This window comes from Dermochelys coriacea, chromosome 10, assembly GCF_009764565.3.
Source record: "Dermochelys coriacea isolate rDerCor1 chromosome 10, rDerCor1.pri.v4, whole genome shotgun sequence".
Taxonomy (NCBI): Eukaryota; Metazoa; Chordata; order Testudines; family Dermochelyidae; genus Dermochelys; species Dermochelys coriacea.
In genome coordinates, this window is record NC_050077.1 from 81,330,386 (window position 1) to 81,354,184 (window position 23,799).

The 23,799-nt window shown below is 44.2% G+C and overlaps 1 protein-coding gene across 1 annotated transcript in view; it reads left to right on the forward strand.

Annotated features, from left to right (window-relative positions):
- Positions 1-1,219: 1,219 nt before the first annotated feature.
- Positions 1,220-23,799, forward strand: part of SMAD3 (SMAD family member 3) — a 99,290-nt gene continuing 76,710 nt past the window's right edge. The window contains exon 1 of the mRNA XM_038419588.2: positions 1,220-1,731. Within this exon, the coding sequence (XP_038275516.1) occupies positions 1,526-1,731 (206 nt within the window). The 5' untranslated portion in view covers positions 1,220-1,525. The remainder of the gene's footprint in view (positions 1,732-23,799) is intronic.

Consider the following 23,799-nt stretch of genomic DNA (forward strand, 5'->3'; position numbering starts at 1 on the left):
GTCACAGGGAGTGAGGGGAGCCCCCGCTACGTTCCCTGGGCTTGCTGGGTGTATGGGGGGGTCACTGAGGGGAGCCCCTTGCCCTGCCTGGCTGTGTGTATGGGGGGGGTCACTGAGAGGAGCCCCCTTCCCTGCCTGGCTGTGTGTATGGGGGGGGTCACTGAGAGGAGCCCCCTTCCCTGCCTGGCTGTGTGTATGGGGGGTCACTGAGAGGAGCCCCCTGCCCTGCCTGGCTGTGTGTATGGGGGGGTCACTGAGAGGAGCCCCCTGCCCTGCCTGGCTGTGTGTATGGGGGGGTCACTGAGAGGAGCCCCCTGCCCTGCCTGGCTGTGTGTATGGGGGGGTCACTGAGGGGAGCCCCCTGCCCTGCCTGGCTGTGTGTATGGGGGGGTCACTGAGAGGAGCCCCCTGCCCTGCCTGGCTGTGTGTATGGGGGTCACTGAGAGGAGTCCCCTGCCCTGCCTGGCTGTGTGTATGGGGGGGTCACTGAGGGGAGCCCCCTGCCCTGCCTGGCTGTGTGTATGGGGGGGTCACTGAGGGGAGTCCCTTGCCCTGCCTGGCTGTGTGTATGGGGGTCACTGAGGGGAGCCCCCTGCCCTGCCTGGCTGTGTGTATGGGGGGGTCACTGAGGGGAGTCCCTTGCCCTGCCTGGCTGTGTGTATGGGGGTCACTGAGAGGAGTCCCCTGCCCTGCCTGGCTGTGTGTATGGGGGGGTCACTGAGGGGAGCCCCCTGCCCTGCCTGGCTGTGTGTATGGGGGGGTCACTGAGGGGAGTCCCTTGCCCTGCCTGGCTGTGTGTATGGGGGGGTCACTGAGAGGAGCCCCCTGCCCTGCCTGGCTGTGTGTATGGGGGTCACTGAGAGGAGCCCCCTGCCCTGCCTGGCTGTGTGTATGGGGGGGTCACTGAGAGGAGCCCCCTGCCCTGCCTGGCTGTGTGTATGGGGGGGTCACTGAGAGGAGCCCCCTGCCCTGCCTGGCTGTGTGTATGGGGGTCACTGAGGGGAGCCCCCCCTTTGGCTCTCGGTGGTTCCCGCGCGCCGGGTTGGGGGCCGGGCCGGGCCGGGGGGCGGCGCCGCCCGCCCGTTGCTCCCCTTCTCTCCCTCCCTCGGCGGCGCGTTTGGGCGGGCGGGGGCGGGGGCGGGGGCGGAGCCGGGCCGGGGCGGCCGGGCGGCGATTTGCATGAAAGGCGGACTGGGAAGGAGCTGGAGCGGCCGCCTCTCCGCACACGCAGAGCGGGGGTGGGCGGGGGCCGGCGGAGTCTCCGCCTCAGGGGAACGCGGCAGCAGCCGGGGCAAAGTTTGCCGCCGCCGGGGCTGCTGAGGGCGCCGCTGGGCCGGGCTCCGAGCGAAGCCGGGCGCCGGGCTCCAGCCCCGCTGCCCTCGGCCCTGTGCGCTGCTGCCCGGCGCAGGAGTCCCGCGGCGGGGGCGGGCCGGCGCCAAGTTGAGCGGGGTCTCGGGCGGGCTCGGAGCGCGGGGCCGCCCGCGGCGGGGCGCTGCCTCCCGGAGCGCCGGGCAGGGGCGCCAGCATGTCCTCCATCCTGCCGTTCACTCCCCCCATCGTCAAGCGGCTGCTGGGCTGGAAGAAAGGGGAGCAGAACGGGCAGGAGGAGAAATGGTGCGAGAAGGCGGTGAAGAGCCTGGTGAAGAAGCTGAAGAAGACGGGGCAGCTGGACGAGCTGGAGAAGGCGATCACCACGCAGAACATCAACACCAAGTGCATCACCATCCCTCGGTAGGGAGAGGGCAGCCGGGGCGGGGGGGGGGATCCACCCAGCCACAGACCGAGCAGGGGCACCGCAGAGCCACGGAGGTGGCACCCACCCCCAGACCCAATCGGGGGCGCCCATGCGGAGCCCGAGGTGCCCCCCCCAGAGAGAGACATGTACACAGAACACCCGGCGGGGGAGACACACACAAAGAGAGACCTGCCCAGGCTGCTGGGCACAACATGTGGGAATAGGCACCTTCCTCCCATGCAGAGGCACCTGTGGTCCCTGAGGGGGGCATGCACAGATCGGGCATGCACAGAGAGAGATGTTGGTCCACAGAGCGAGACCTACCTCCATACACTATCATGGGTGTCCTCGCGTGTACTCGGGCGCAGAGGGAAGGAATGCACACCCCCAAGCGACATAAGCCTATGGGCACCCATATAAATACGTGCTTTCTCTTTCATACTCGCACATAGCTACTTGCCAGTACGCTGAGATGTGAATAACCCTATGGACACCCATTTGCACACGCATGGCTGAGACACGTGTACGTGTAAATAGTTGCAGACAGACGCATGCACCCACACACGTTTGTGTGCATATTATAGACGTTAAGCATACACATGGGGTACTCCGAAAAGCAATACCGTTGCAGGCTTGTGTTAGAAGAATGTTGCTTTTCTCTCCAGTCAACTGCAATAGAGGTTTGGTTTTGTGTTCCTTTCTTACAAACTATTCCAGAATATTTTGCGTATTTAAAATTAAGAGATCACAGAATTGAACTACAATCTATTAACAGTGGAGACGGAAATTAAGAAGGGAAAATGTTTTCAGCTAAGATTTGAAAAAAGATGGAAGTATTCTGGATTAGTCATACTTGTAGGTGATGCTCTCTGTTTCATAGCCAAAAGTTTCGCTCTCCGATGAAGTGAGCTGTAGCTCACGAAAGCTTATGCTCTAATAAATTTGTTAGTCTCTAAGGTGCCACAAGTACTCCTTTTCTTTTTGCAAATACAGACTAACACGGCTGCTACTCTGAACTCTTTTTTTCTGTTACTGTTAAAATAGTATCTCTGATTTCCTTTCTGAATGAGAGAAATTTAGTTTGTTTAGGTGTCTTGCTATGTTCAGTCGGACATTTCCCTGAAGAAGTGATTTAGGATCCTTGCATACATGTTTCCAGAGTAGGTGGTTGTAACTTGACCTGACCCCCCCGCAACCAAGGAATGCAATTTGCACAGCTAAATGGGATTGCTGTTTGCAGGAGGAGTCATGTAAATTGAATAACTAATTTTTTCCATGTAAATTAATTCTTTATGCAGTATCTTAAGATTGATTCAGTATGATTCCACACAGGACTCATAGTAATGCACAGGAGAGGACAAATATTTAAATGATTACATATGTTTGATTATCTTTGAGGAAATCAAATCACTGAGAACGTTTCATTGCTGAATATTTTTTTTTTTTTTTTTTTTTTTGGTAAGCTCATTCAGATATCTGGCATTTTTAGTTTAGTTTATGGAATAATACAGTATTGCTTTTTAAACATATTAAAGTTCACCAAGAACAGTTCAATGCTGTATAATAATTGTATGCTTCTGTGTGTTGATTCTCTTTTTCTTGTGTGCACATGCACCCATATACCCTTGGTTGTCAGAATGATTTAATATGCAGTGGCTAGTACTCACAAAGCCGCATCAATTGTATGAACCATTGAAACAAGTACTTTTAAAAAGTTATGTAGAGTTGGAACTCTTTCTCCTCCCCAGATGAATACCTCCAAGCCCAACAAATACAGTTTTTAAAGATTGTTCGATGTCTGCTCAGTTCTTCTCTACCGAATTACACTAGGTCAGAGTCTAGTGTAAATTCAGAATGATTCCGCTGAAGTTAGTGAGACTACCCTGGATTTTCTGTCCTTAAGCCTAAATTTGAAACTCATGGTAACCAGCTAAAGCTCTTGAAGTATTTGCTTATCTTAACCCAAAAAGTTCTGCTACTGTTATGACTTGCTATATGTGTTGGACTTCTGATTTTAATAAGGACTGACCAGTGCAGAACTGGGAAGGGAATCACTTTAAATTTACATAATTAATAGCACAGGTGTTTGGGAAGGTTTGGGAGTCATTTTCTGATATATTGTAATTCCAGGGAAACAAATAGGGTTAGGGTGGGAAAACTTGTTTCAATTATTTCTGAGAAAAGGGAGTTTAAAATTAAGCATCAGCAAAAGAGTAAACATCAGAAGCCATCACCATTAAATGAGAACATTCTAGCTAATGCTAAGCATGCAGAGGCTAAGGTTTATTTATCTCTTACAGTTCTGCAAATTTATTTTTACCCACTAAAGTGAGTCCTCCAGCAACCATTACAGTCTTTTATGTATGCTGACACAAGGCCCAATCCTGCAGTCCTTAATCCTTGACAGCAAAAGGAGTTTTGCCTGAGTAAGCCTGGCAGCATTTGCCCCTTGCAGCAAAAGTTAACACAAAAGATTAACCTGCCCCTTTAGGTTCTTTTGCAATATGTTCTATAATAATAAAGCCCATAATCAGGTTGGCCTGTGTTGGGCACTGTGCAGACCCTTAATAAGAGACAGTCCCTGCCTGGAAGAGGTTACAGTATAAATAGTCAAGGGATGGTGGGGAAATGGCAGTATAAAGAGGTGAAATTACTTGCCCAAAGTTACACAGAAGGTCAAATATCAGAGGGGTAGCCAGGTTAGTCTATATCCACAAAAACAACAAGGAGTCCGTTGGCAGATTTATTTGGGCATAAGCTTTCGTGGGTAAAAAAACACTTCTTCGGATACATGGAGTGAAAATTACAGATATAAGCAAAAATATACTGGCACAGGAAGAGAAGGGCGTTACCTTAAATGTGGAGAACCAGTGACGACAAGGCCAATTCAGTCAGGGTGAATGTAGTCCACTCCCAATAATTGATGAGGAGATGTCAATACCGAGAGGGGAAAATTGCTTTTGTAGGGAGCCAGCCTCCCTATTCAAGCCCAAATTAATGGTGGTAAGTTTGCAAATGAATTGTAGCTTTACAGTTTCTCTTTGTTTTTGAAGTTTTTTGTTGAAGGATGGCTACTTTTAAATCTGTTGTTGAATGTCCAGGGAGATTGAAGTGTTCTCCTATTGGCTTTTGTATGTTGCCATTCCTTTTGATATCAGATTTTGTGTCCATTTTGTGGACATTTATGTCAGCTTTCTCTCTTGGTATTGACACCTCCTCATCCATTATTGGGAGTGGACCACATCCACCCTGACTGAATTGGGTCCACTATCACCTTGGCCTGCTAGTGCTGCTCCCTTGCAGAATAGTTTATTTAAAGGGGCTTTGTCCTTCCTCCTCCAAAGGGGAGTTTCCACAGCATGAAGGGGGTTCTGCTTGACTGTATTAATTTTAAGTAGATTCCTAGTAGCATGGTGGGGAAGCAATGTATATAGCTCCCCAGGCCCTTGGCTATCTTCTTCTCCTACATTAGAATCCCCAACCACAGAGGTCTTCAGCCAGGCTGAGAAAGGGGGAAGGTGTTATGTGGGTGACCTTCTGAGCGCATTAATAATCCGATATGGTCATACAAAGCATGCCCTTGCTCTCCATTCACTTAACCCTAAGCACACTAGGCTTTCCCTCTAAAATACTTCCCTTCTCTCCCTCCCCACTACAGCACCGCCATCTAGCATGGCTTCAGATGTGTTAGCCTGCATCTTAATGAGCATTAAGAAGGCTTTCCATTCACGTTAAGCTGACATTATTCAAAAACGTGCCCCTTTTGCCAGATAACTTAGTGATAGCTTCTTGTGATAGTTTTGTAAATATCTGGTGTAGAATGGGCATTCATGTGTCCTTTTGACCTCTCCAAAGTTGTATGCTACTGGAATACCTTCCTTGAATACAGACACGTTCAAAGTTATGATGCTGCTGCTTTACTCTGAAAATAGGTTTGAATCTGTCCTTCCTACAAGCCACCAGTTGGCATCACATTTTCAAAATTCTTGGTGGCTGTAAGTATAGCTCTCTGAAATCAGAGTGTTGTTTTTGGAATCGGATGGCATACAACTACCTTTGCTGTACTCTCTGCAGAACACAAACGTGTCAACTTAAATTTCATCCTTGAGGAGAAGAGCAACAAGTTCATAAGTCTGTTCCTGAACCTGTGATCAGCACTAGAATGGGTTGCACTGTTTGTGCACATGCCAAGCATCTCAACACTCAGCCCTAGAAACAAAAGGAGTTACGGTGAATTGTAAGCATTTAATTCTTAAAATTACTATATGTGAGTGAAAAGAAAAGGAGTACTTGTGGCACCTTAGAGACTAACAAATTTATTTGAGCATAAGCTTTTGTGAGCTACAGCTCACTTCATCGGATGCATTCAGTGGAAAATACAGTGGGGAGATGCATATGTGAGTGTACTGTGGAAATCTGCAATGTGTGGCAGATACTGATTAATTTCTAGGAGTCACACAGTATAGACATTTGTCTGTATGAGAGGAGACAATAAATGCCTTACTATTTCAAGAGTATTATTCATCGTACACGCATGTGGTAAAACATAAGATCTTTCCAGTGTTGTGGCCTTTTTTACAGTGTGTCTTTCTGTGCCTGTTTTCTTTTTTGATCCAATTATGGTATTTCTATTTAACATTGCAAGTGGTTTTTACAATAGCCAAGATTCCTCTATGTAAAGAATAAATTCCTTTAAATTGTAGAGGTGGGTCAGGCTATGTCTTTTATTGAACCAACTTCTGTTGGTGAAAGAGGCAAGCTTTAAGTAAGATTTGTTGTTTTAAATATATTTGGGAAGAGAGGATGAGTGTGAGTTCTTATAGAACTCATCGGATATAAGGCTAGAGTGTAATGACTGAATTGGAAACTCTGGATATTTTTTCTTTTGGAAAGAAATGGAACAAAATAATGGCAGGTTTACAAACTTTTGCCGATGCAAGCTATGTTGTATGTGCATGCATATTTGGCTCCCTGTGCTGGTGCTGCACTTACTCACCAGGAATGCTTGTGGCAGTGTACAGTGCAGTGCACCACAGATAGGTATCCCAGTGTGCAACTCGCCACCATCCAGCATGATGTCTTTTTGGGAAGTTTTGGCAATGCACAGTGGGGAAGAAATGAGTCATGCAGCGGGGACTTGGAGCAACTTTCCATCATGCCATTTTCTCCATTCCATAATGTTATCTATATTCCATATTTCTTTCACCTTTCTTAAAAAACCCACAAACCCCTCGTGGCTCCCGTTTTTGTCTGCATCTCTGAAAGAAGCATGTAACCTACACAGCTCTGCACTATTGTCATGAGTGTTCCAAGTATAGGATGCACAATCCTCTGGTATTTGCAGAGCTGCAAGAAGAACCGAATCAGTGGGGAACCTGATGATTTTGTGTACGACAGAATACATAGCAAGAACCAATTCAAAGTTGTTGGTGGCATTCACGGCGCAGCATACATGGTGGAGTGATATTTCTGGGCCCAAGAAATGAGCACTGCCTGGTGGCATTGCATTGTAGTGCAGGCTTGGCATGATGAGCAATGGCTGCATAGCTTTTGGATGTGCAAGGCCACATCCGTAGATCTGTGTGCTGAACTAGCCCCAGCCCTGATTTTCCTAGTGCAGGGACACCAGAGTGAGAGCTTCACTGGCAGGAGAAGTGAGTGGTGATCACACAGTGGAAAGTTGCAATGCTGTCAGTGGGAAATCATGTTGCAGTTGGAAAATCCACTCCAGGGGCCATTGTCATGCAAGTGTGCAGGGCCATTAATTGTCTCTGGCTGTGCAGGACTGTGACTCTCAGCAATGTGCAGGACATAGTGGATGGATTTGCAGCAGTGGGGTTTCCCAACTATGGTGGGGCAATAGATGAAAATCATATGCCTATTTTGCCACCATACCACCTTGCCATAGAGTACATCGACAGAAAGGGCTACTTTCCTATAGATATGCAGGCATTGTTGAATCACCAGGGGCGCTTTACCAACATCAACGTTGTCTGGTCAAGAAAGGTGCATGACAAATCTTTAAGAACACAGGACTGTTCAGAAAGTTGCAAGCAGGGACCTACTTTCCCAACTGGCGGATTACCACTGGTGATGATGAAATGCCAGTAGTGATCCTGGAGGACCTAGCCTCCTACCTCTTACTCCCCAGCTCACGAAGCCATGCACCGGCCATCTCGACAGAACCAAGGAAAGATTCAGCTATGGGCTCAGCAGATGTAGAATGACAGTTGAGTGTGCTTTTGGTAGATTGACAGAGCACTGGTGGTTATTCACGAGACTGGATCTCACTGGGGAAAAATAATCCCAGTGGTTATGAATAGAATCTGTGAGCAAAGGGGGGGGGGAAACGCTGCCAGAGTGTAGGTGGAGAGGCTGTCTGCTGAGTTTGAAGAGCCAGACACAATAGCTCAATGCTGAGCTATATTGCTCAGGGATGCTTTGAAATAGCTCTTTAACAGAGAACCACAGTAATGCGTCATGGTGTACTGTGTTCTACCTGGCCCTGCTGTTGGGACTCGTTAGGAATTGTGTGGTGCTTGGTGTGATATCTGTGAATGTAACACTGTCAATGGAGATTTTTAGGAGGTTAGACTAACCCCTGTAAGGGATTGTTTAGATAATACTTAGTCCTGCCACGAGTACAGGGGACTGGAATAGATGACCTTTAGAGGTCCCTTCCAGTTATGATTCTATAATGCGCCTGTTCATTTTGTGGTGCTTGCATTACATTCATTTATTTTGTCACTGATCATATGAGTTGTCATGCTGTGTACAGTAAGAAATAAATGGGTGCTTTCAGTACTGAGGCATTTTGCAGTATGTTTTATATATAATAAAGATGAATTCTTTTCCAAACAATAGAATTTTATTCATTAATTAAAACACTGCAAAAAATTCTGTGAAAGTTAAAAGCAAATACATTGAAAACTTAATACATACAGAGATGAAGAAGGGGCAGGAACATTCATGTCCATTTTGGTGCACACATGGCACCTAGGGTACTCTCAGGTCAGCGTATCTGAAACTGTGGTTGTCCTTAGTGTCCCCTGGAGTGGAGTGCTAGGGGTAGGGATGCAGCCCCGATGCTATGTGGAATGTTGGGGGAGGGGGTTCTAGGGAGATACAGTAACTCTTCGTTTAATGTTGTAGTTATGTTCCTGAAAAATGCAACTTTAAGCGAAACGATGTTAAGTGAATCCAATTTCCTCATAAGAATTAATGTAAATAGGGGCGGTTAGGTTCCTGGGAAACTTTTTTCACTGGACAAAAGGCTATTTGTGTGTGTGTGTGTGTATTAAGTTTTACATTTTTAATACTGGTACACAGCAATGATGATTGTGAAGCTTGGTTGAGGTGGTGAAGTCAGAGGGTGGGATATTTCCCAGGGGATGCCTTAGTGCTAAATGATGAACTAACAATTAGCTGAGCCCTCAAGGGTTAACTCGTTGTTGTTAATGTAGCCTCACAGTCTACAAGGCAGCACAAGTGGAGGGAGGGGAGACAGCATTGGCAGACAGACACACACCCTGTGTGTGTGTGTGTGTGTGTGTGTGTGTGTGAGAGAGATGTGCATTGCTTCTTTAAGTACACTGACCCCACTCTTAAGTACAGCACCTTTAAGTTAATCAGCAAGCAGAGATAGCAGCTGCTGTCAGGAAGCTTCCTCTGTCCTGAGCCTTGTCATGGGACCCCTGCTCTATGGAAGATGGGGTAAGTGGGGTGCAGGGGGTATGGGGGACACCCTGACACTAGCCCCCCTCTTCCCACCCCCCGCACAGCAAGCAGGAGGCTCTGGAGACCAGCTCTGAGGCAGAGGGCAGGAGCAGCACATGGCACTGGGGGGAGGGACAGCTGAACTGCCAGCAATTGATAGCCTGCTGGGTGGCTGCTGCATAGAGAACTTAGGGGAGCGGGGAGCTGATGGGGGGGTGGGGGGGGGCTGCCAGTCCACCCTGGTTCCAAGCCCCCACCAGCTCGCTGCAACAGGCTGCTCTTCCTGCAAGCAGTGGACAAAGTAGGCGGCTGCCAAACAACATTATAAGGGAGCATTGCACAACTTTAAACAAGCATGTTCTCTAATTGATCAGCAACGAAACAACGTTAACCGGAATGACTCTAAGTGAGGAGTTACTGTATTATAACAGAGTTCTCCATGGATTGCGAAGGGAGGCAAGTCCGTGATTGTTGAACCTGTTGGTTCACAACAGTCTTCATCATCTGTGTTTGCTGGTGGAGAAGTCCCATTATGTCCTGGTGCATTTTTTCCTCTCTCTCCTTTTCCTGCTGGAACTCCTGGGCCATTCTCTTGTTTGCTCTTTCCTTCTCCATACAGTCTGCAATATTCACCCTCCAGACCCTGAGCTCACGGTCTGATGCAGCACTGGCTTACAGGGTCTCACTGAACATGTTACCCGAGTCATCTTCTTTCTCCCCCTTATCTGGCTCAGGCATTCTCTGGATGTGGAGGGTGAACCCCTCGAGGCTGCAGTGGCAGTAGCTACTGACAAAGCACACAAGTGCCATGAGAAAAGGAGTAATTGTGGCACCTTAGACTAATAAATTTGTTAGTCTCTAAGGTGCCACAAGTACTCCTTTTCTTTTTGCGAATACAGACTAACACGGCTGCTACTCTGAAACAAGTGCCATGGTCACAATGGAAAGTGAAAGTTGAGACTCGGACTGTTCTCTTGCTCCTCAAAAGATTTAAAACAAGACATATTTATCGATGCTTCAGCTTTGAAGTGTGTGCATACAGTGCCACTCACAGCACCAGCCAGGATGATTATGGCCTACCGGGGTGAGGGAAATAAGGAAAGAATTGCTCAGTTTCGTGAAACTCTTGAGTATAGGGGCAATGGCATTGAGTTCTGGCACCATTTTCCACAGGCAGTGGTGATTTTAGCTGATATCTCACTCCTGAGGATGACAAAGGCCCAGAGAGCACAGCTCCTACTCATGTTCTGAAGCCACCTGGACCTGTATGCTACTAGCTTGTTCACTGCAATGGTGCTGCTGAAATTATTGCTGACTGGCATAGGAATTTGTCATACTGCAGAGGAAGAAATAAGGCTGCTATCCATAGAAACCTTTGGGAGAGGATTGTAGCCAAAAATTTAATTGAGATTTCTCAGGTGGATTCAAGGGATATCCCTGAATACACAAACTGCTCCATGTGGCCTTCCGTGCCTATCTCTGCAGGGGAATGAAAAGCAGATGATATCTCTACCTCTTCTAGGATGAGTAAACGAATGAAAAGTTGATAGCTGTGTCCTGTTAAGTTGGGTTTGCCATCAGTACATCATTGTAATGGAAAATAACATATACACACTTACCTGAGGTTCTTTCCCCTGCATTGGGCTCACCCATGCTCAACTGCTGGGACTGACTGGACTGTGGTGGAGTCTGAAACAGGTCCTGGCTTGTGACATATCTGGATCTCCCAGTCGCATGTCCTCCATGCTCTTCCTCTTCCTTCTCCTCTCTGTTCACAGCAGGTGCCTGTGACTCTGGTTCCTCAGAGTTATCCATAGTGGTGTGCTGGTGGGGTCTCTGCCAAGTATAGCATGCAGCTCTTTGTAAAAATGGTAGGAGTGCAGCTCAGCACTGGATTGACTGTTGGCCTTCCTGGCCTTCTGATATGCCTGCCAGAGTTCCTTTGCTTTCACACAGCATGGCTGTAGATCCCTGCTGTATCCCTTCTTCTGCATCTCTCATGCAGTGTGCTCATAAATGTCCACATTTCGACAGCTGATCCATAGCTGTGCCTGCACGGGCTTTTCTTCCCACAGGCACAGGAGATCCCAAATCTCCTGTTTACTCCAGGCTGGACTGTGTCTGAAGTGGGTAGCCGGCACATCAGCTGGGAAGTTCCACGCAACAGTGGAGAGCTGCTAGGTGTGCTCACGAAGCTGGACAATCAGGAAAAGGCTTTTCAAAAAAAAAAAAATTGCAGGGTTTTAAAAGGGGACCCCTGGGCAGTGGAGTTCACAATTATGACCAGAGCAGTCAGTGTTGGGCATTGTAGGACAACTGCTGGAGGACTGTTGGGTTGACACTGTTATCTATGTCTACGCTTGCAGTGTGTCCACCTCAATACATCAACCATGTCTCAACACTGCTTGGGTTGGTGGTGTTACGTCATCACTGTAACAGGCTGCTTATGTTGGTGGGAAATTAATTTAAGTGTAGACACATGCACAACTAGGTCAATGCAAGGCAGCTTACATTGACTTAACTTAGGCCTGGTCTATACTACAAAGTCTTTCACAGTTCTCTCCTCTCCTCCCCCACCTAGGTTAAAATACCATTTAAACAGGAATAATGCTTAATAGTACGAGTCTTAAAAAGATACTTAGGTGCTAGAAAACCTTGTTTGGGTGTTCTTTGTGTTGCTAGTTGACCTTGGAAATTTTACAAAAATGTATCCTTAACCTTCTCCTTAGGATCATCTTAACTAAACGCTAAATACAGTAAATGGAACCAATTGAGGACAACTTTGTAGTGTATGCTATCTGTGAGCTTGCAAAAGTGTGGCTTCCTTTCAGTTCTGGTATGCCATTAATATTTCTAACAGTCTCGGGTCTTGTCTACACACAAACTAAGCCAGTGCATGTTAGAGTGTGGACATGCTTCTCAGTTTAAAACTGGCTTATATCAGTTTAGCTTGCTCCTGTGGGCAAGCTGAATCAATAGTAATTAGCAAAAAGAAAGAGTACTTGTGGCACTTCAGAGACTAACAAACTTATTTGAGCATAAGCTTTCGTGAGCTACAGCTCACTTCATCGGATGCATTTGGTGGAGGGTTACATCAATTTAAAAGTGTCCATGTGCAAAGTTAGACTAGTTTGACAAAACTGATTTATAACCACCCCTTTTTGTTAAATCAGCCCAACTTTGTGTTTAGATTGAGCCAAAAATTAAATATCCCAATAGAATGGACTGAAGTCTGCTTTCTCCATGTATCGGTAATATCTCCTTCAGCAGGCAGTGATGCTCAACATTGTTTAGTTGTTCCTTCTTGAGAAGTATGGGCCAGATCATGTTTTAATTAAAATCAACTGCAAAATTCTCTTTGCAGGATCATCCTCTCTGTTTGTAAGTATAAGCATGTAAACTGTTTGAAATGGGCCATCCTGATTATCGCTACAAAAGCTTTTTTTTTCTCCTGCTGATAATAGCTCACCTTAATCGATTGGTCTTGTTAAGAGTTGGTATGGCAACCCCCATTTTTTCATGTTCTGTGTGTGTGTCTGTCTATATCTTCCTACGGTATTTTCCACTGCATGTATCTGATGAAGTAGCTTTTAGCCCACGAAAGCTTATGCTCAGATAAATTTGTTAGTCTCTAAGGTGCCACAAGTACAGACTAACATGGCTACCACTCTGAAACCATGCCTTTGTTGTTTTCTTTTCTCTGATTCTCTCCCATTTACTTTTTAAAAAAGAAGAAAACATTTTAAGCAGCTTTTTAAAGGCACATAAGAGTCGGATTATATCATGTTGTAGAACAGTAAATGTTAAATCTTTGTGAAGTAAAGTTTAAAATGGTTGCTTAACTTTTATAGTATTAGGGAAAAGACCCTGAATATTGCGCTCATTTAAATATAATGAGAAATGGAAAAATTGGATGAAATTGGGAAATGCACACTGTACAGGATTATCACATCAGGGATCCAATTAAAATGAACTCTTCTAATAAATATTGGTTTAATAATGCAAACTTGTGATCGCTATATTACTGCAACAGAAATAAAATTAACAAGATTTAATGGACTGAGCAGCCATTAATTTACACTTGTTAATTTATTAGGAGCTTCTAATGCTGTTTGATGCACAATACCATTATTCTGCATGATGTTATTTATGAAATAAATAGGGCCAAACAGTGCTTGAATTAAATTGAAATTAGATTTTATTCCCAAATTATCTTTTTATTTATTTTAATTTTAATATTTTGTATTCCTCTGTTGAGAGCAATTAAATACACAAGGTTGAAATGCAGCAGTTACTTTCAGCAAGGCTCATGAATGTTCCTAATTAACTTTTATCCTTGCCTGCTTTCATGTGCTGTGTAAAAAAATTTTTTCCAGACCAAACCTCATTGCATTGATTGGCAGTGAAGGGATCTGACTGGGGAGAGGGGAATGAAGGGGGAAGTAATACAGCTATAAGGACAGAAACCAGATATTCTAGTTCTACTAGGCTGACTTCACTAAACTTAGCAAATGCTTGCTAATTGCATTTTGTTCCGTGCAAACTTAACAGCACTGAAGTCGTTTGCAAGTTGGACTATTGTACTAGTCATTGGTAGCTTAACCTCTTCTGTAACTGAAGAAGCAATATGATTTCTTAAATGTAATGATCGTTGAGTAAATGCTACTTTAAAGATAGCTTGAAGTCTCTTTAGCTGATTCTCATTTACCCTGAGGCCTCTTTACTTTTGCAATGTAAAAAGGCCTTAAAATTATTGTAAAGAGGCCTCAGACAGGCAGGCCTGATGTCCATTTACACTCTTGCTGCTGCTTACTTTTCTCATTTTATGTAGGACTGTGGCTCTGCATAAGGAGATAAAAAGACAGGGCCCCTTCCCGTTTGAGCTGCTCAGACACTAAAGGCCTGATCCTGAAAACACATAGATGTCTAACTTTATTTGTGCATATAGTAGAATTGACTTTAAGGGAAGTACACTATCTTACTCTACTCTACCTATATGGCCCCCATATCTGTACATAATATATTTATGTTCACAACAGCCCAGTGAGATAGAGATGGGCACACAGAGACTTGCCTAAGGTCACAGAAATCTGTGGCAGAGCAGGGAATTGAGTCCCAGGCCTGTACCCTAGCTGCTGAACTATGCTTCCTCTCTAGATGAGCAATTACCACGTGAACAAGCACTACCCAGCATGAGGACGGGTTACAGAAAGGGGCCTTAATCAGATAAAAGAACTCAATACAAAAATAATAGACCTTAGTGACTAAGGGAATGGTGGATGAAAAGACATCAGGAAGCCGATGGGAAGTGCTCTTTGGGGATGTAATTATTCAGCGTGACCCTGCTTCTGTCACCCTTGCTCATGCTTGGTAGCAGTGTGTATGATAAACCCATTGTTTCATGTTCTCTGTGTGTGTGTGTGTGTGTGTGTGTGTGTGTGTAAATCTCTCCTCTGCTGCTTTTTCCACCAAATGCATCCGATGAAGTGAGCTGTAGCTCACAAAAGCTTATGCTCTAATAAATTTGTTAGTCTCTAAGGTGCCATAAGTACTCCTTTTCTTTTTGCGAATACAGACTAACACAGCTGCTACTCTGAAGCTTAGTAGCATGTTACTCCATAAGAAATCCCGTTTATTAGGTTTGATTTTTTTTAAATTAATTTCACATCTCTGCTACATTGCAATATCATGAGGGCCTCATGGGAAGATGTTTCAGAGTAGCAATCGTGTTAGTCTGTATCCTCAAAAAGAAAAGGAGTACTAGTGGCACCTTTTGAGCATAAGCTTTCGTGAGATACAGCTCACACTGAATGCATCTGATGAAGTGAGCTGTAGCTCACGAAAGCTTATGCTCAAATAAATTTGTTAGTCTCTAAGGTGCCACAAGTACTCCTTTTCTTTTTATGGGAAGATATGTTCTTTTAAAAATATTATAAATCTAGCAATACTCGCCCCAGAATAAAAAGGAATGCATAATTCTAGAAAATGTAAATAAAATGGGTTTTGATAACTTTTATTCCTGGCTAGTAATGTATTTAGAGGCTAATCTCTATTTAACATCCAGGTTTTGATTTAAAAGATTGTATATTTTAATCTGTTGTACTGTCTGGATTGGTTATTGATATAATTTACACCACAGTTTGTAGCTACTTGTACTGAAATCTTTGTTGTAAACTGTGTCCATAACCCTATTATGCCTAATATGAAAGGCTGTAGAATATAGTTGCTGATATGAGCTGTTCTGATCATATTACAGTTGATGAGTGTCAGCATGTTTGTATCAGGGGTGAAGCTGTAGCCAGCAATAACAATTGGATGATGAAACAGATACTGAATCCATATATTTCTATGAAGAAACAAAGTAAATTTTGTCTTGCTGTTTTGGCTGCTTTAGCCATAAAACAGGAAGTTTACTTAAACTAGTAACCTTCACAGCAGAAAATGGTTAAATACAAAAAATGGACATCATAGAATACAGCTTTGGAAAGTGAGAATTACCAGTATGTTTGTGTACTGAGTGCGCCTCTGTTAACTGATAAAAAAACAAAAAAAACAAAAAAACAATTTCTACAAAATTTCCTTTCCATTGCTACTGAATTTTAAGCATTTGTTGTGTAGAAAACTGAATCAAGCTACAACTATCTTAATTTTGTATACTCCATAAAACTAAATATAGTGGTTTTGTATATAAATGGTTTCTGCACGTGTGAAGTGTTACAAAAAGCCTTTTGAACTGGTTGTTCTTCCCTTTGAGCGTTATGCATAGCGAGTGTTTACTACACAACGCATAATAGTATCTGAAAAATTATGCCAGTGCTTAAAGTACTTTGTCCCTAATAAAAGGCTGACAAGCAGCTGGAGTCTGATTCTCTTCTCTAACTCCTTTAACTCACTTCTGTGAGTGAGAGAAGAATTGGAACAGAAAGGCTAAGCAAGGAGATTGAAACTGGTGGCTCCATTTAGGGCTAATTTGTGCCCCCCTCCTCCACATTCTCTTACACAGCCATGCAAATGTGGGAAGGAGGAAGGACTCCCCTCCTACAAAAAAGCCACCCAGAATTGCAGTCCATGAACAGGGGCTGCTGCTGACTTACAGCCTCCCCCCATGACTTCTCCCAGCAACAAGCTGGGAAAGGGATGTGGAGCAGACAGAGCCATGATTCCTCCTCCCAACGATGCCCACCAGAAGGAGTATTTCACAGGGGTGTAGCAAATTACTCCCACTACTGCCACCCACTTGGAGGACCAGTTAGACTGAAGCTCCAGGTGGCAGTTGTGCTTCTGATACTATGTCTGTGCTGCAAAAAAGTGGGTCCCCTTAATTCAGGTTAGCTAATTCAGACTGCAATAGCAATGAAGACATGTCACTTGGCTTTTAACGCAGGTTAGCAGCTCAAATTTGACCCCAAGCTGCCCTGTAGGCTTGTGTTGTGCTTGAGCTGCTAACCCAAGTTAAAAGCTGAGTTGCCATGCCTTCACTGCTATTTTAACCCATGTTAGCTAACCTGAATTAAGAGCACACCTCTTTGTAGTACTCTGAGAGACAGTCTGCTGGTACAGCACTGCCTTGCCTTTCATAATGGATTGTACCTTAAAAGGACATCTAGCCCAAAATTATTATTGAAGTTGGTCTGGAGCTTGGAATCTGAAAAACTGTGTATTTTTTTTTTTAAAGTGTTAAATTCACAAGTTTTTAGTGAAAATCTGCCTGAGTCGCTTTGTTTTTGGCTAGATTCAAAACCTGAAGGGTCCTATTTATTGGTGCTGTTTTGGATGTGGACAAAAATCTCTCAAGCACCTCTTGGGCCCAATGTGGGGGAAATTGCACAAGCTTGGCTAATCTTGTGATATGTTCACCACTTGGGGCTGAAACCCTGATTCAGCCTTGAATTTAAATCATAGGCTAAGTTTAATGTGTCTCTGGACACCCTCGTATTGGCCTGCCTAATGATATCGTATAAGGTGGTTGTTTATGGAATTTTGTAGCAATCTGTTATGGTCAATGCATTCTTTCCAAAAATATAGAGGGAGTTTTTCATTTGCTGAAAAACTGACAATGCTATGTCAAGTGGCGATAACTTGATTTTAAAATCATTATATAAAGATACTAAAAGCAACATAGTAATCCCTTCTGAAAGATACTAAATATAATATAAGTAAAAGCTTTTAGAGCTTTTGCAATCTGACTAGTAAATATAGCTTGTGTCTCCAATGAAAGTGTTCACAAGTATAAACTGCCTATAACAACATTGTGAACTCGACGACATAAATAACTTGCATATATGTAGACAGAGGATCCTTGAGGCTATTTCCCGAGTCCTGGTTCTATTGATCTTGCAAAACTTTAACAACTGCAAATTTGTGTCCTAAGGTTGTAATCATACTTTTTTTTTAACTTAAAAAAGTTGATAAATGGCTTTTACATTTGTGGATTATGACCCAGTGAATATGTTTTATAGTTAGAGCAAGGGACTTAGCTGAAAACACTGAATTTCTGTTCTTCAGTACTGACTTGCGTGACTTTGGGCAAGTCATTTAACCCTGCTATACCTCAGTTTTCCTGTCTGGAAAAATACATAGCATTTATGTACGTCAAAAGGATATTGGGAGAATTAAATACTGTTTGTAAAGCACTCTGAATTCCTCAGACATAAGACATTATATTCTGCAGTCAACTGGGTTGAGTCTTCAGTGGCGCTCTGCTCCAGGCTTAGCAGTCCTCCCATGCCGTAAGTGGTGCTTATGTTAGGAATTGGACCTATGGCAAGTATAAAGTAGGAAGGGCTCAACCCAGCTGCCATTGAAATCAATGGGAATTTTGCCATTAGAATCAGTGGGAGCAGGATAAGGAAAAGGAACAGCAAATTTTAAAGCTTGAATGAGTTTTTTCCATAGGGTATATAATGTATAGATGTTTAAAAATTACACTTTTAAAAAGATGTTCTTTTTCTGTATAATTTTTTTATTAAGGCAGCTGTTCTAAATTTTGCTGGACACTTTCTTTGAAAATATGTAAATGCTACATCCATGAAAATATTAGAATTCCATAGAAGTTTAGTGGTAAATCTTAACTGGTTTACACAATATTTGTGTTTATCTCTGTGCTGGTACCTGCTGTACACATGGAGTATTTTAACTGGTAGACACATCATACCACAGTGGTCTGCTACAGAGCTTATGCTTTAGAGTCTGTTCATACAAGCCTCTGTAAGGCTATACTGCCCACCCCCTCAAGTACACAACCAAGTGAAGGATTAAGGCTTAAAAAGGATTGGAAGGAAAAGTAACAAATACAAGGCCAATAGCAAACATCTTTGTCAACGGGCTTTTAAAAGAAACACTTTGTACATTTCTCTGTCGCTGTGGAGCCATATATATTTATATTACAACATGGGTTGTCCAATGAAGATCTGTTATAGCTGAAGAGCAGCAGAGGTGCAGCAAAGTATCCTCTTAAAATGTTATATCTTAAGCATTTACTTTAATGGTTGCTATGTGGTTTACATGTATTTCTTCTCAGTCTTTCTAACCTACAATGAGTAGGTCTCATTATTATATAGATGTTCCTTTGCTTCAGGACATCCAGCAAATTTTGTTTGTAAGTCTAGTGTTCTGAAGGGATGGGCTGTTTGCAAGCCTACATCTGTACTTATACTGGTCTTGATTATTGACACACAGGATACATATTTTCAGGATACTTAATGTGTCTAGCCATCAGACACATGGGACTGTGTACAACCATGATGGAGATGACACCTTCTACCACCCTCCCATTTAAAAAAAAAAAATAAAAAAAATATCCTTTGGGCTAAAAGAGTCATGTTTCCAGTAAACCTCTCCTCACCTCTTTCTTTAGTTCTTAATTTTTGTTTATGGTCTCTGTGTGCTTTGTAATAATGTTGCTGTTCTGGTGTGCCAGCCTTAGGTGAACCCATATAAACAAGCAAAGGCCTTGGAAACTGTGGCTTGAAAGTTGCGTCTTGTAAGTTACTGGTTTGCATGGCAGGTTTAACTTGTAGGTTGAAAGTCCTATTATAACTGCTTCTAGATGGGAGTAAAAATAGAAGCTTGAATGCTATGATTTTAGAAAAATAGCATTTATAAGACTTTGATTGATTGGCTATTGACTGGAGACAGTTGTATATTACAGGTTTCAGAGTAGCAGCTGTGTTAGTCTGTATTCGCAAAAAGAAAAGGAGTACTTGTGGCACCTTAGAGACTAACAAATTTATTAGAGCCTAAGCTTTCATGAGCTACAGCATCCGATGAAGTGAGCTGTAGCTCACGAAAGCTTATGCTCAAATAAATTTTAGTCTCTAAGGTACCACAAGTACTCCTTTTCTTTTTTGTATATTGCAGTGCTTCTCACTCTGTTTTATTTTCTCAGTTCCCATTTCCCTCCTCCCCCCTCAACCCTCTATCTTTAGGATGGCATTCTAGAGTTGCTGCTATGGTGACAGGTCAGCTGTTGCAGAGTTTTTTAAAAAAGGGGGAGGGTTATCACAGCTAAGAATCTGATGGTGATTCAACTTTTGTGTTTTTAAATTTAAAGCTTATGTTTTCAGTTTAGTTGACAGTAGATGGGAAGTTGTTCTTGCCTAATATGCCCCTGCCAACATGCATTGTGACATGCTTGATATTTCTTTGTGGTGGTATATTTTTATTTGTTGGAAGTGCGGGGAGCTAGTTTGGTGGGGGTGTCACTTGCATTCTTAGGACATTGTTGCCTATACTCTATAATATAAAGCCATGTGTGTTCACTGGAGCTGGGTGAAAAATTGTTTGTTAAATGGAAATTTTCACTAAAGTTTTTGTCAAAGGATTTTGGGTTTTAAATGAAAAACGAGACAATCTACTAAAATTTCAATTAAAAATTATTTTTGGAGGGGACTGAGGGAATGAGAATCCTTTCCCAACCATCTCTAATGTTGACCGTAGGGTGAAGTCCTCTCCAACACATAATGCCTAGGAGAGTGAGTGACATGTTTAAGAGTTAGGGATCAATGCAGCTGCTGTGTTGTTGCAGGGGTCACTTGATTTACACCCCCTCCCTAGATGTATTCCAGGTCCACCTCCATTGTTGGGACCCCTTTCCACAGTGGCTAAGAGCTACTTTGTACCTGACCATGTTGCTGATTTTTTTTGTGGCTTTAAAATCACATTTTTCTGCATGTGTGGGGGTTTGGTTTGGTTTTTGTATCCCCTTTGGCTGTGGGAGAGACTCGTAGCCCACAGGGGAAATTGACTATTCAGAATGTAGTGGGACATAAATGTTTTCTCAAATTTTTCAGCTACTGTAACCGGAGAAATTACTTGGAATGACAGCAGGTAAAATAGTTTAGGCAGAAGTGTTGAGGTGTCAATTTAAATCTGCTTCAAGTTCTTGTATAAGTTCTGGAGTAAATTTTCTTTAAACTCAGTGAAGTTATTCTGGATTTACACCAACATAACTATCAGAATTTGGGAATCTCGTCCAGTGATGACATGTGGGTGAATCGCAGGTTTTGGTGGTAGTGTTGCTGCTACATTTCTGCTTTTGGAAAGCCCAAATTTTGATTTTTATAAATCACAAATTGCAAGTTCTTTTAATGGTGGAATACTACCACAGATGAATGATGAGGAGGGACAGCTGAGGAAAAACTGGCTACTTCAGGAAAGTATCAGAGAACCTGAAGGTTCAGGGACCAAGGATAAAGCAAAGCATCATAGGAAGTATATTTCCTCTTAAATTATTATTTGCAAATGCTATGCTACTTCTGATAAGGCCAGATATTTTTGGGCTGGATGCTGCCAAAACTGGTAGTGGGTCAATCCATCGTGGCTGGATGTGTATGTGTATTGCTTTAACTAAATCAGAGGTGGGTAAACTATGGCCCGTGGGACCATCCTGCCTGGCCCCATAGCTCTTGGCTGGGGAGACTAGTTCCCAGCCCCTCCTCTGCTCTCCCTCTTCCCCCGCAGCTTCAGATGGCCGTGCTGCCAGTGCTCTGGCCTGCTGCTTCTGCCAGGCAGTGCAGGCGGCGTGGCTGGCTCCGGCGGGGCTGCAAGCCTGGTAAGGGGGCAGGGAGCTGGGAGATTGGATAAGGGATAGAGGATCCCGGGGGGCAGTCAGGGGACAGGGAGCAGGGGAGTTGGATAGGGGTGGGGCCCCGGGGGGCCTGTCAGGGAGCGGGGGTGTGGATGGGGTCAGGGGGGCAGTCAGGGGATGGGGAACAGGGCGGGTTGAACAGGGCGTGGGGTCCCGGAAGGGGGGCAGTCAGGGTTGGATGGGTTGGGGTTCTGAGGGGGGCAGTCAGGGAGTGGGAAGTAGGAGGGGGCGGCTAGGGGGAGGGGGCCAGGCTGTTTGTGGAGGCACAGCCTTCTCTACCTGGCCTTCCATACAATTTCGCAACCCCAACGTGGCCCTCAGGCCAAGAAGTTTATCCACTCCTAAACTAAATCATTGTCCTTCAGAAACAACATTCTAACAATTACACAACACTGAAACAAAGAGTTATTGGAGCCATAATTTTTCTAAAAAATATTCACCAACTCATACATCATAAGTTTAAATTGATCTTTGATCACTGTAGGCACAGCAGCCAGAGGTGGATGCTGCTTCTGCTTCAGGATTCCTCAAAGTGAGCTAGGGCACCACACTGAGGGCAGGTCTACACTATGGGGCTAAGCTGACCTAAGTTACACAACTCCAGCTATGTGAATAATGTAGCTGGAGTCGACACACCTTAGGTTGACTTATTGTGGTGTCTACACCACGCTGGGTCGACAGGAGAAACTCTCCTGTTGACTTACCTTCTGCTTCTCGTTCCGGTGGAGTACTGGAGTGGATGGGAGAGTGATCGACCCTTGGTGGATCGATTGCCGCATGCCGATTCCCCCGGTAAGTGGAGACAAGCCCTGAGAGGTGCATTTAAGTGATCCTCATTAAAAGAGCAAAGTATTCCTTTGTCTAGCAGTTGCAGATGCATTTCTACTTGGTGGCAGGCTGCAGGAGCCAGATATGCCCCCTATGCTGCGGATCACATCTCTTAGGGAACATGATGTGTGTGGGTTTACATACAAGCTTCCTTCTGCTTTTGTTTTTGGGTGCTATAGAAACATCCTCTCTTTGCATAACGGGAAGAGCTCCTCACTCTTCTTCAGTCCTTTGTACCAACTGGACAAGTGAAGGATTTAGCATTTAGACCTGCATACTATCTACAACAAGACACATCTAATCTGAAATAGGCATATGCAAGCCAACTTGCCTTAGCAAACTTCATTAGGTTTATGTGAATTATTACCAGCATCTTCCAAGTTTATTTGTTTTTATTTGTGACTTATTCTTGCTTAAACCTTTAGTCCCCAAATGCAGTCTGAATTTTTGAAGACAATTACTGGTATGCAGAGAGAGTCTAGTTATTTCAGCCTATGCTATTGTCTCCTACTCCTCTAAATGTAGAGCCAAATTCATTTAAAAAGAAATTACAATTCCCAAACGGTATATTTTGGCATATTTTTGTATTGCCAATAGTATCTCTTGTCTCTCTCTGCTTATGATTTTATGTTCAATAGGTCTTCCTACGCAGGCATAGTTCTTGTCAAATAACATGTACAGAAATGTTAAATACAATTGTGGATTGAACGACTCTTAAAGGGCGGTATTGGAATAAAGTAAAATTTTTATCTGATAGTAGTGGTTCTTAAACTCTGGGTCAGGACCCCAAAGTGGTCATGACCTTGTTTGAATGGGGTTGCCAGGGCTGGTGTTAGACTTGCTGGGGCTCGGGGTTGAAGCCGGAGTCCAAGCCTCACTGCCTAGGACTGAAGTGGGCAATGGGACTTGGGCTTTGGCTTCAGCCCTGGGCAGCGGGGCTCAAGTTACAGCCCTCTGCCCAGGGCAGAAGCCCTCAAGCCCTACTTTCTCTTCTCTCCCCTTTCCTCCCCCTCCCCCCAGCAGTGAGGCTTGGGCTTTGGCCCTCCCACCTGGAGTGGCGGGGCTCGGGCTTCGGTTCGACTTCCTGGGGTTGTGTAGTAGTTTTTATTATCAGAGGGGGGTTGTGGTTCAATGAAATTTGAGAAATGCTGTGCTAAGGTATATGTTTGTATCCAGCCTAGATCCATAGTGACTAAAAGTTATTACCATCTGATGGTGGTTCTGGATTATGTGAAACAAGTTATGGCCTTGTTTTATCCTTGTGAATGGGCACCTAATCGCATATAAACCCTATCACTGTCCTTATAGTGAGGCCAGTGAGTGACCAGGCATGAAGATTCTGCTGTCCTTTCACCTCTTGAATCCTCTCTACACAACTACTGGGAGCAAGCTTCTCCGCTCAAGTAGACAGACTCGCTTGAGCTAGTGCACT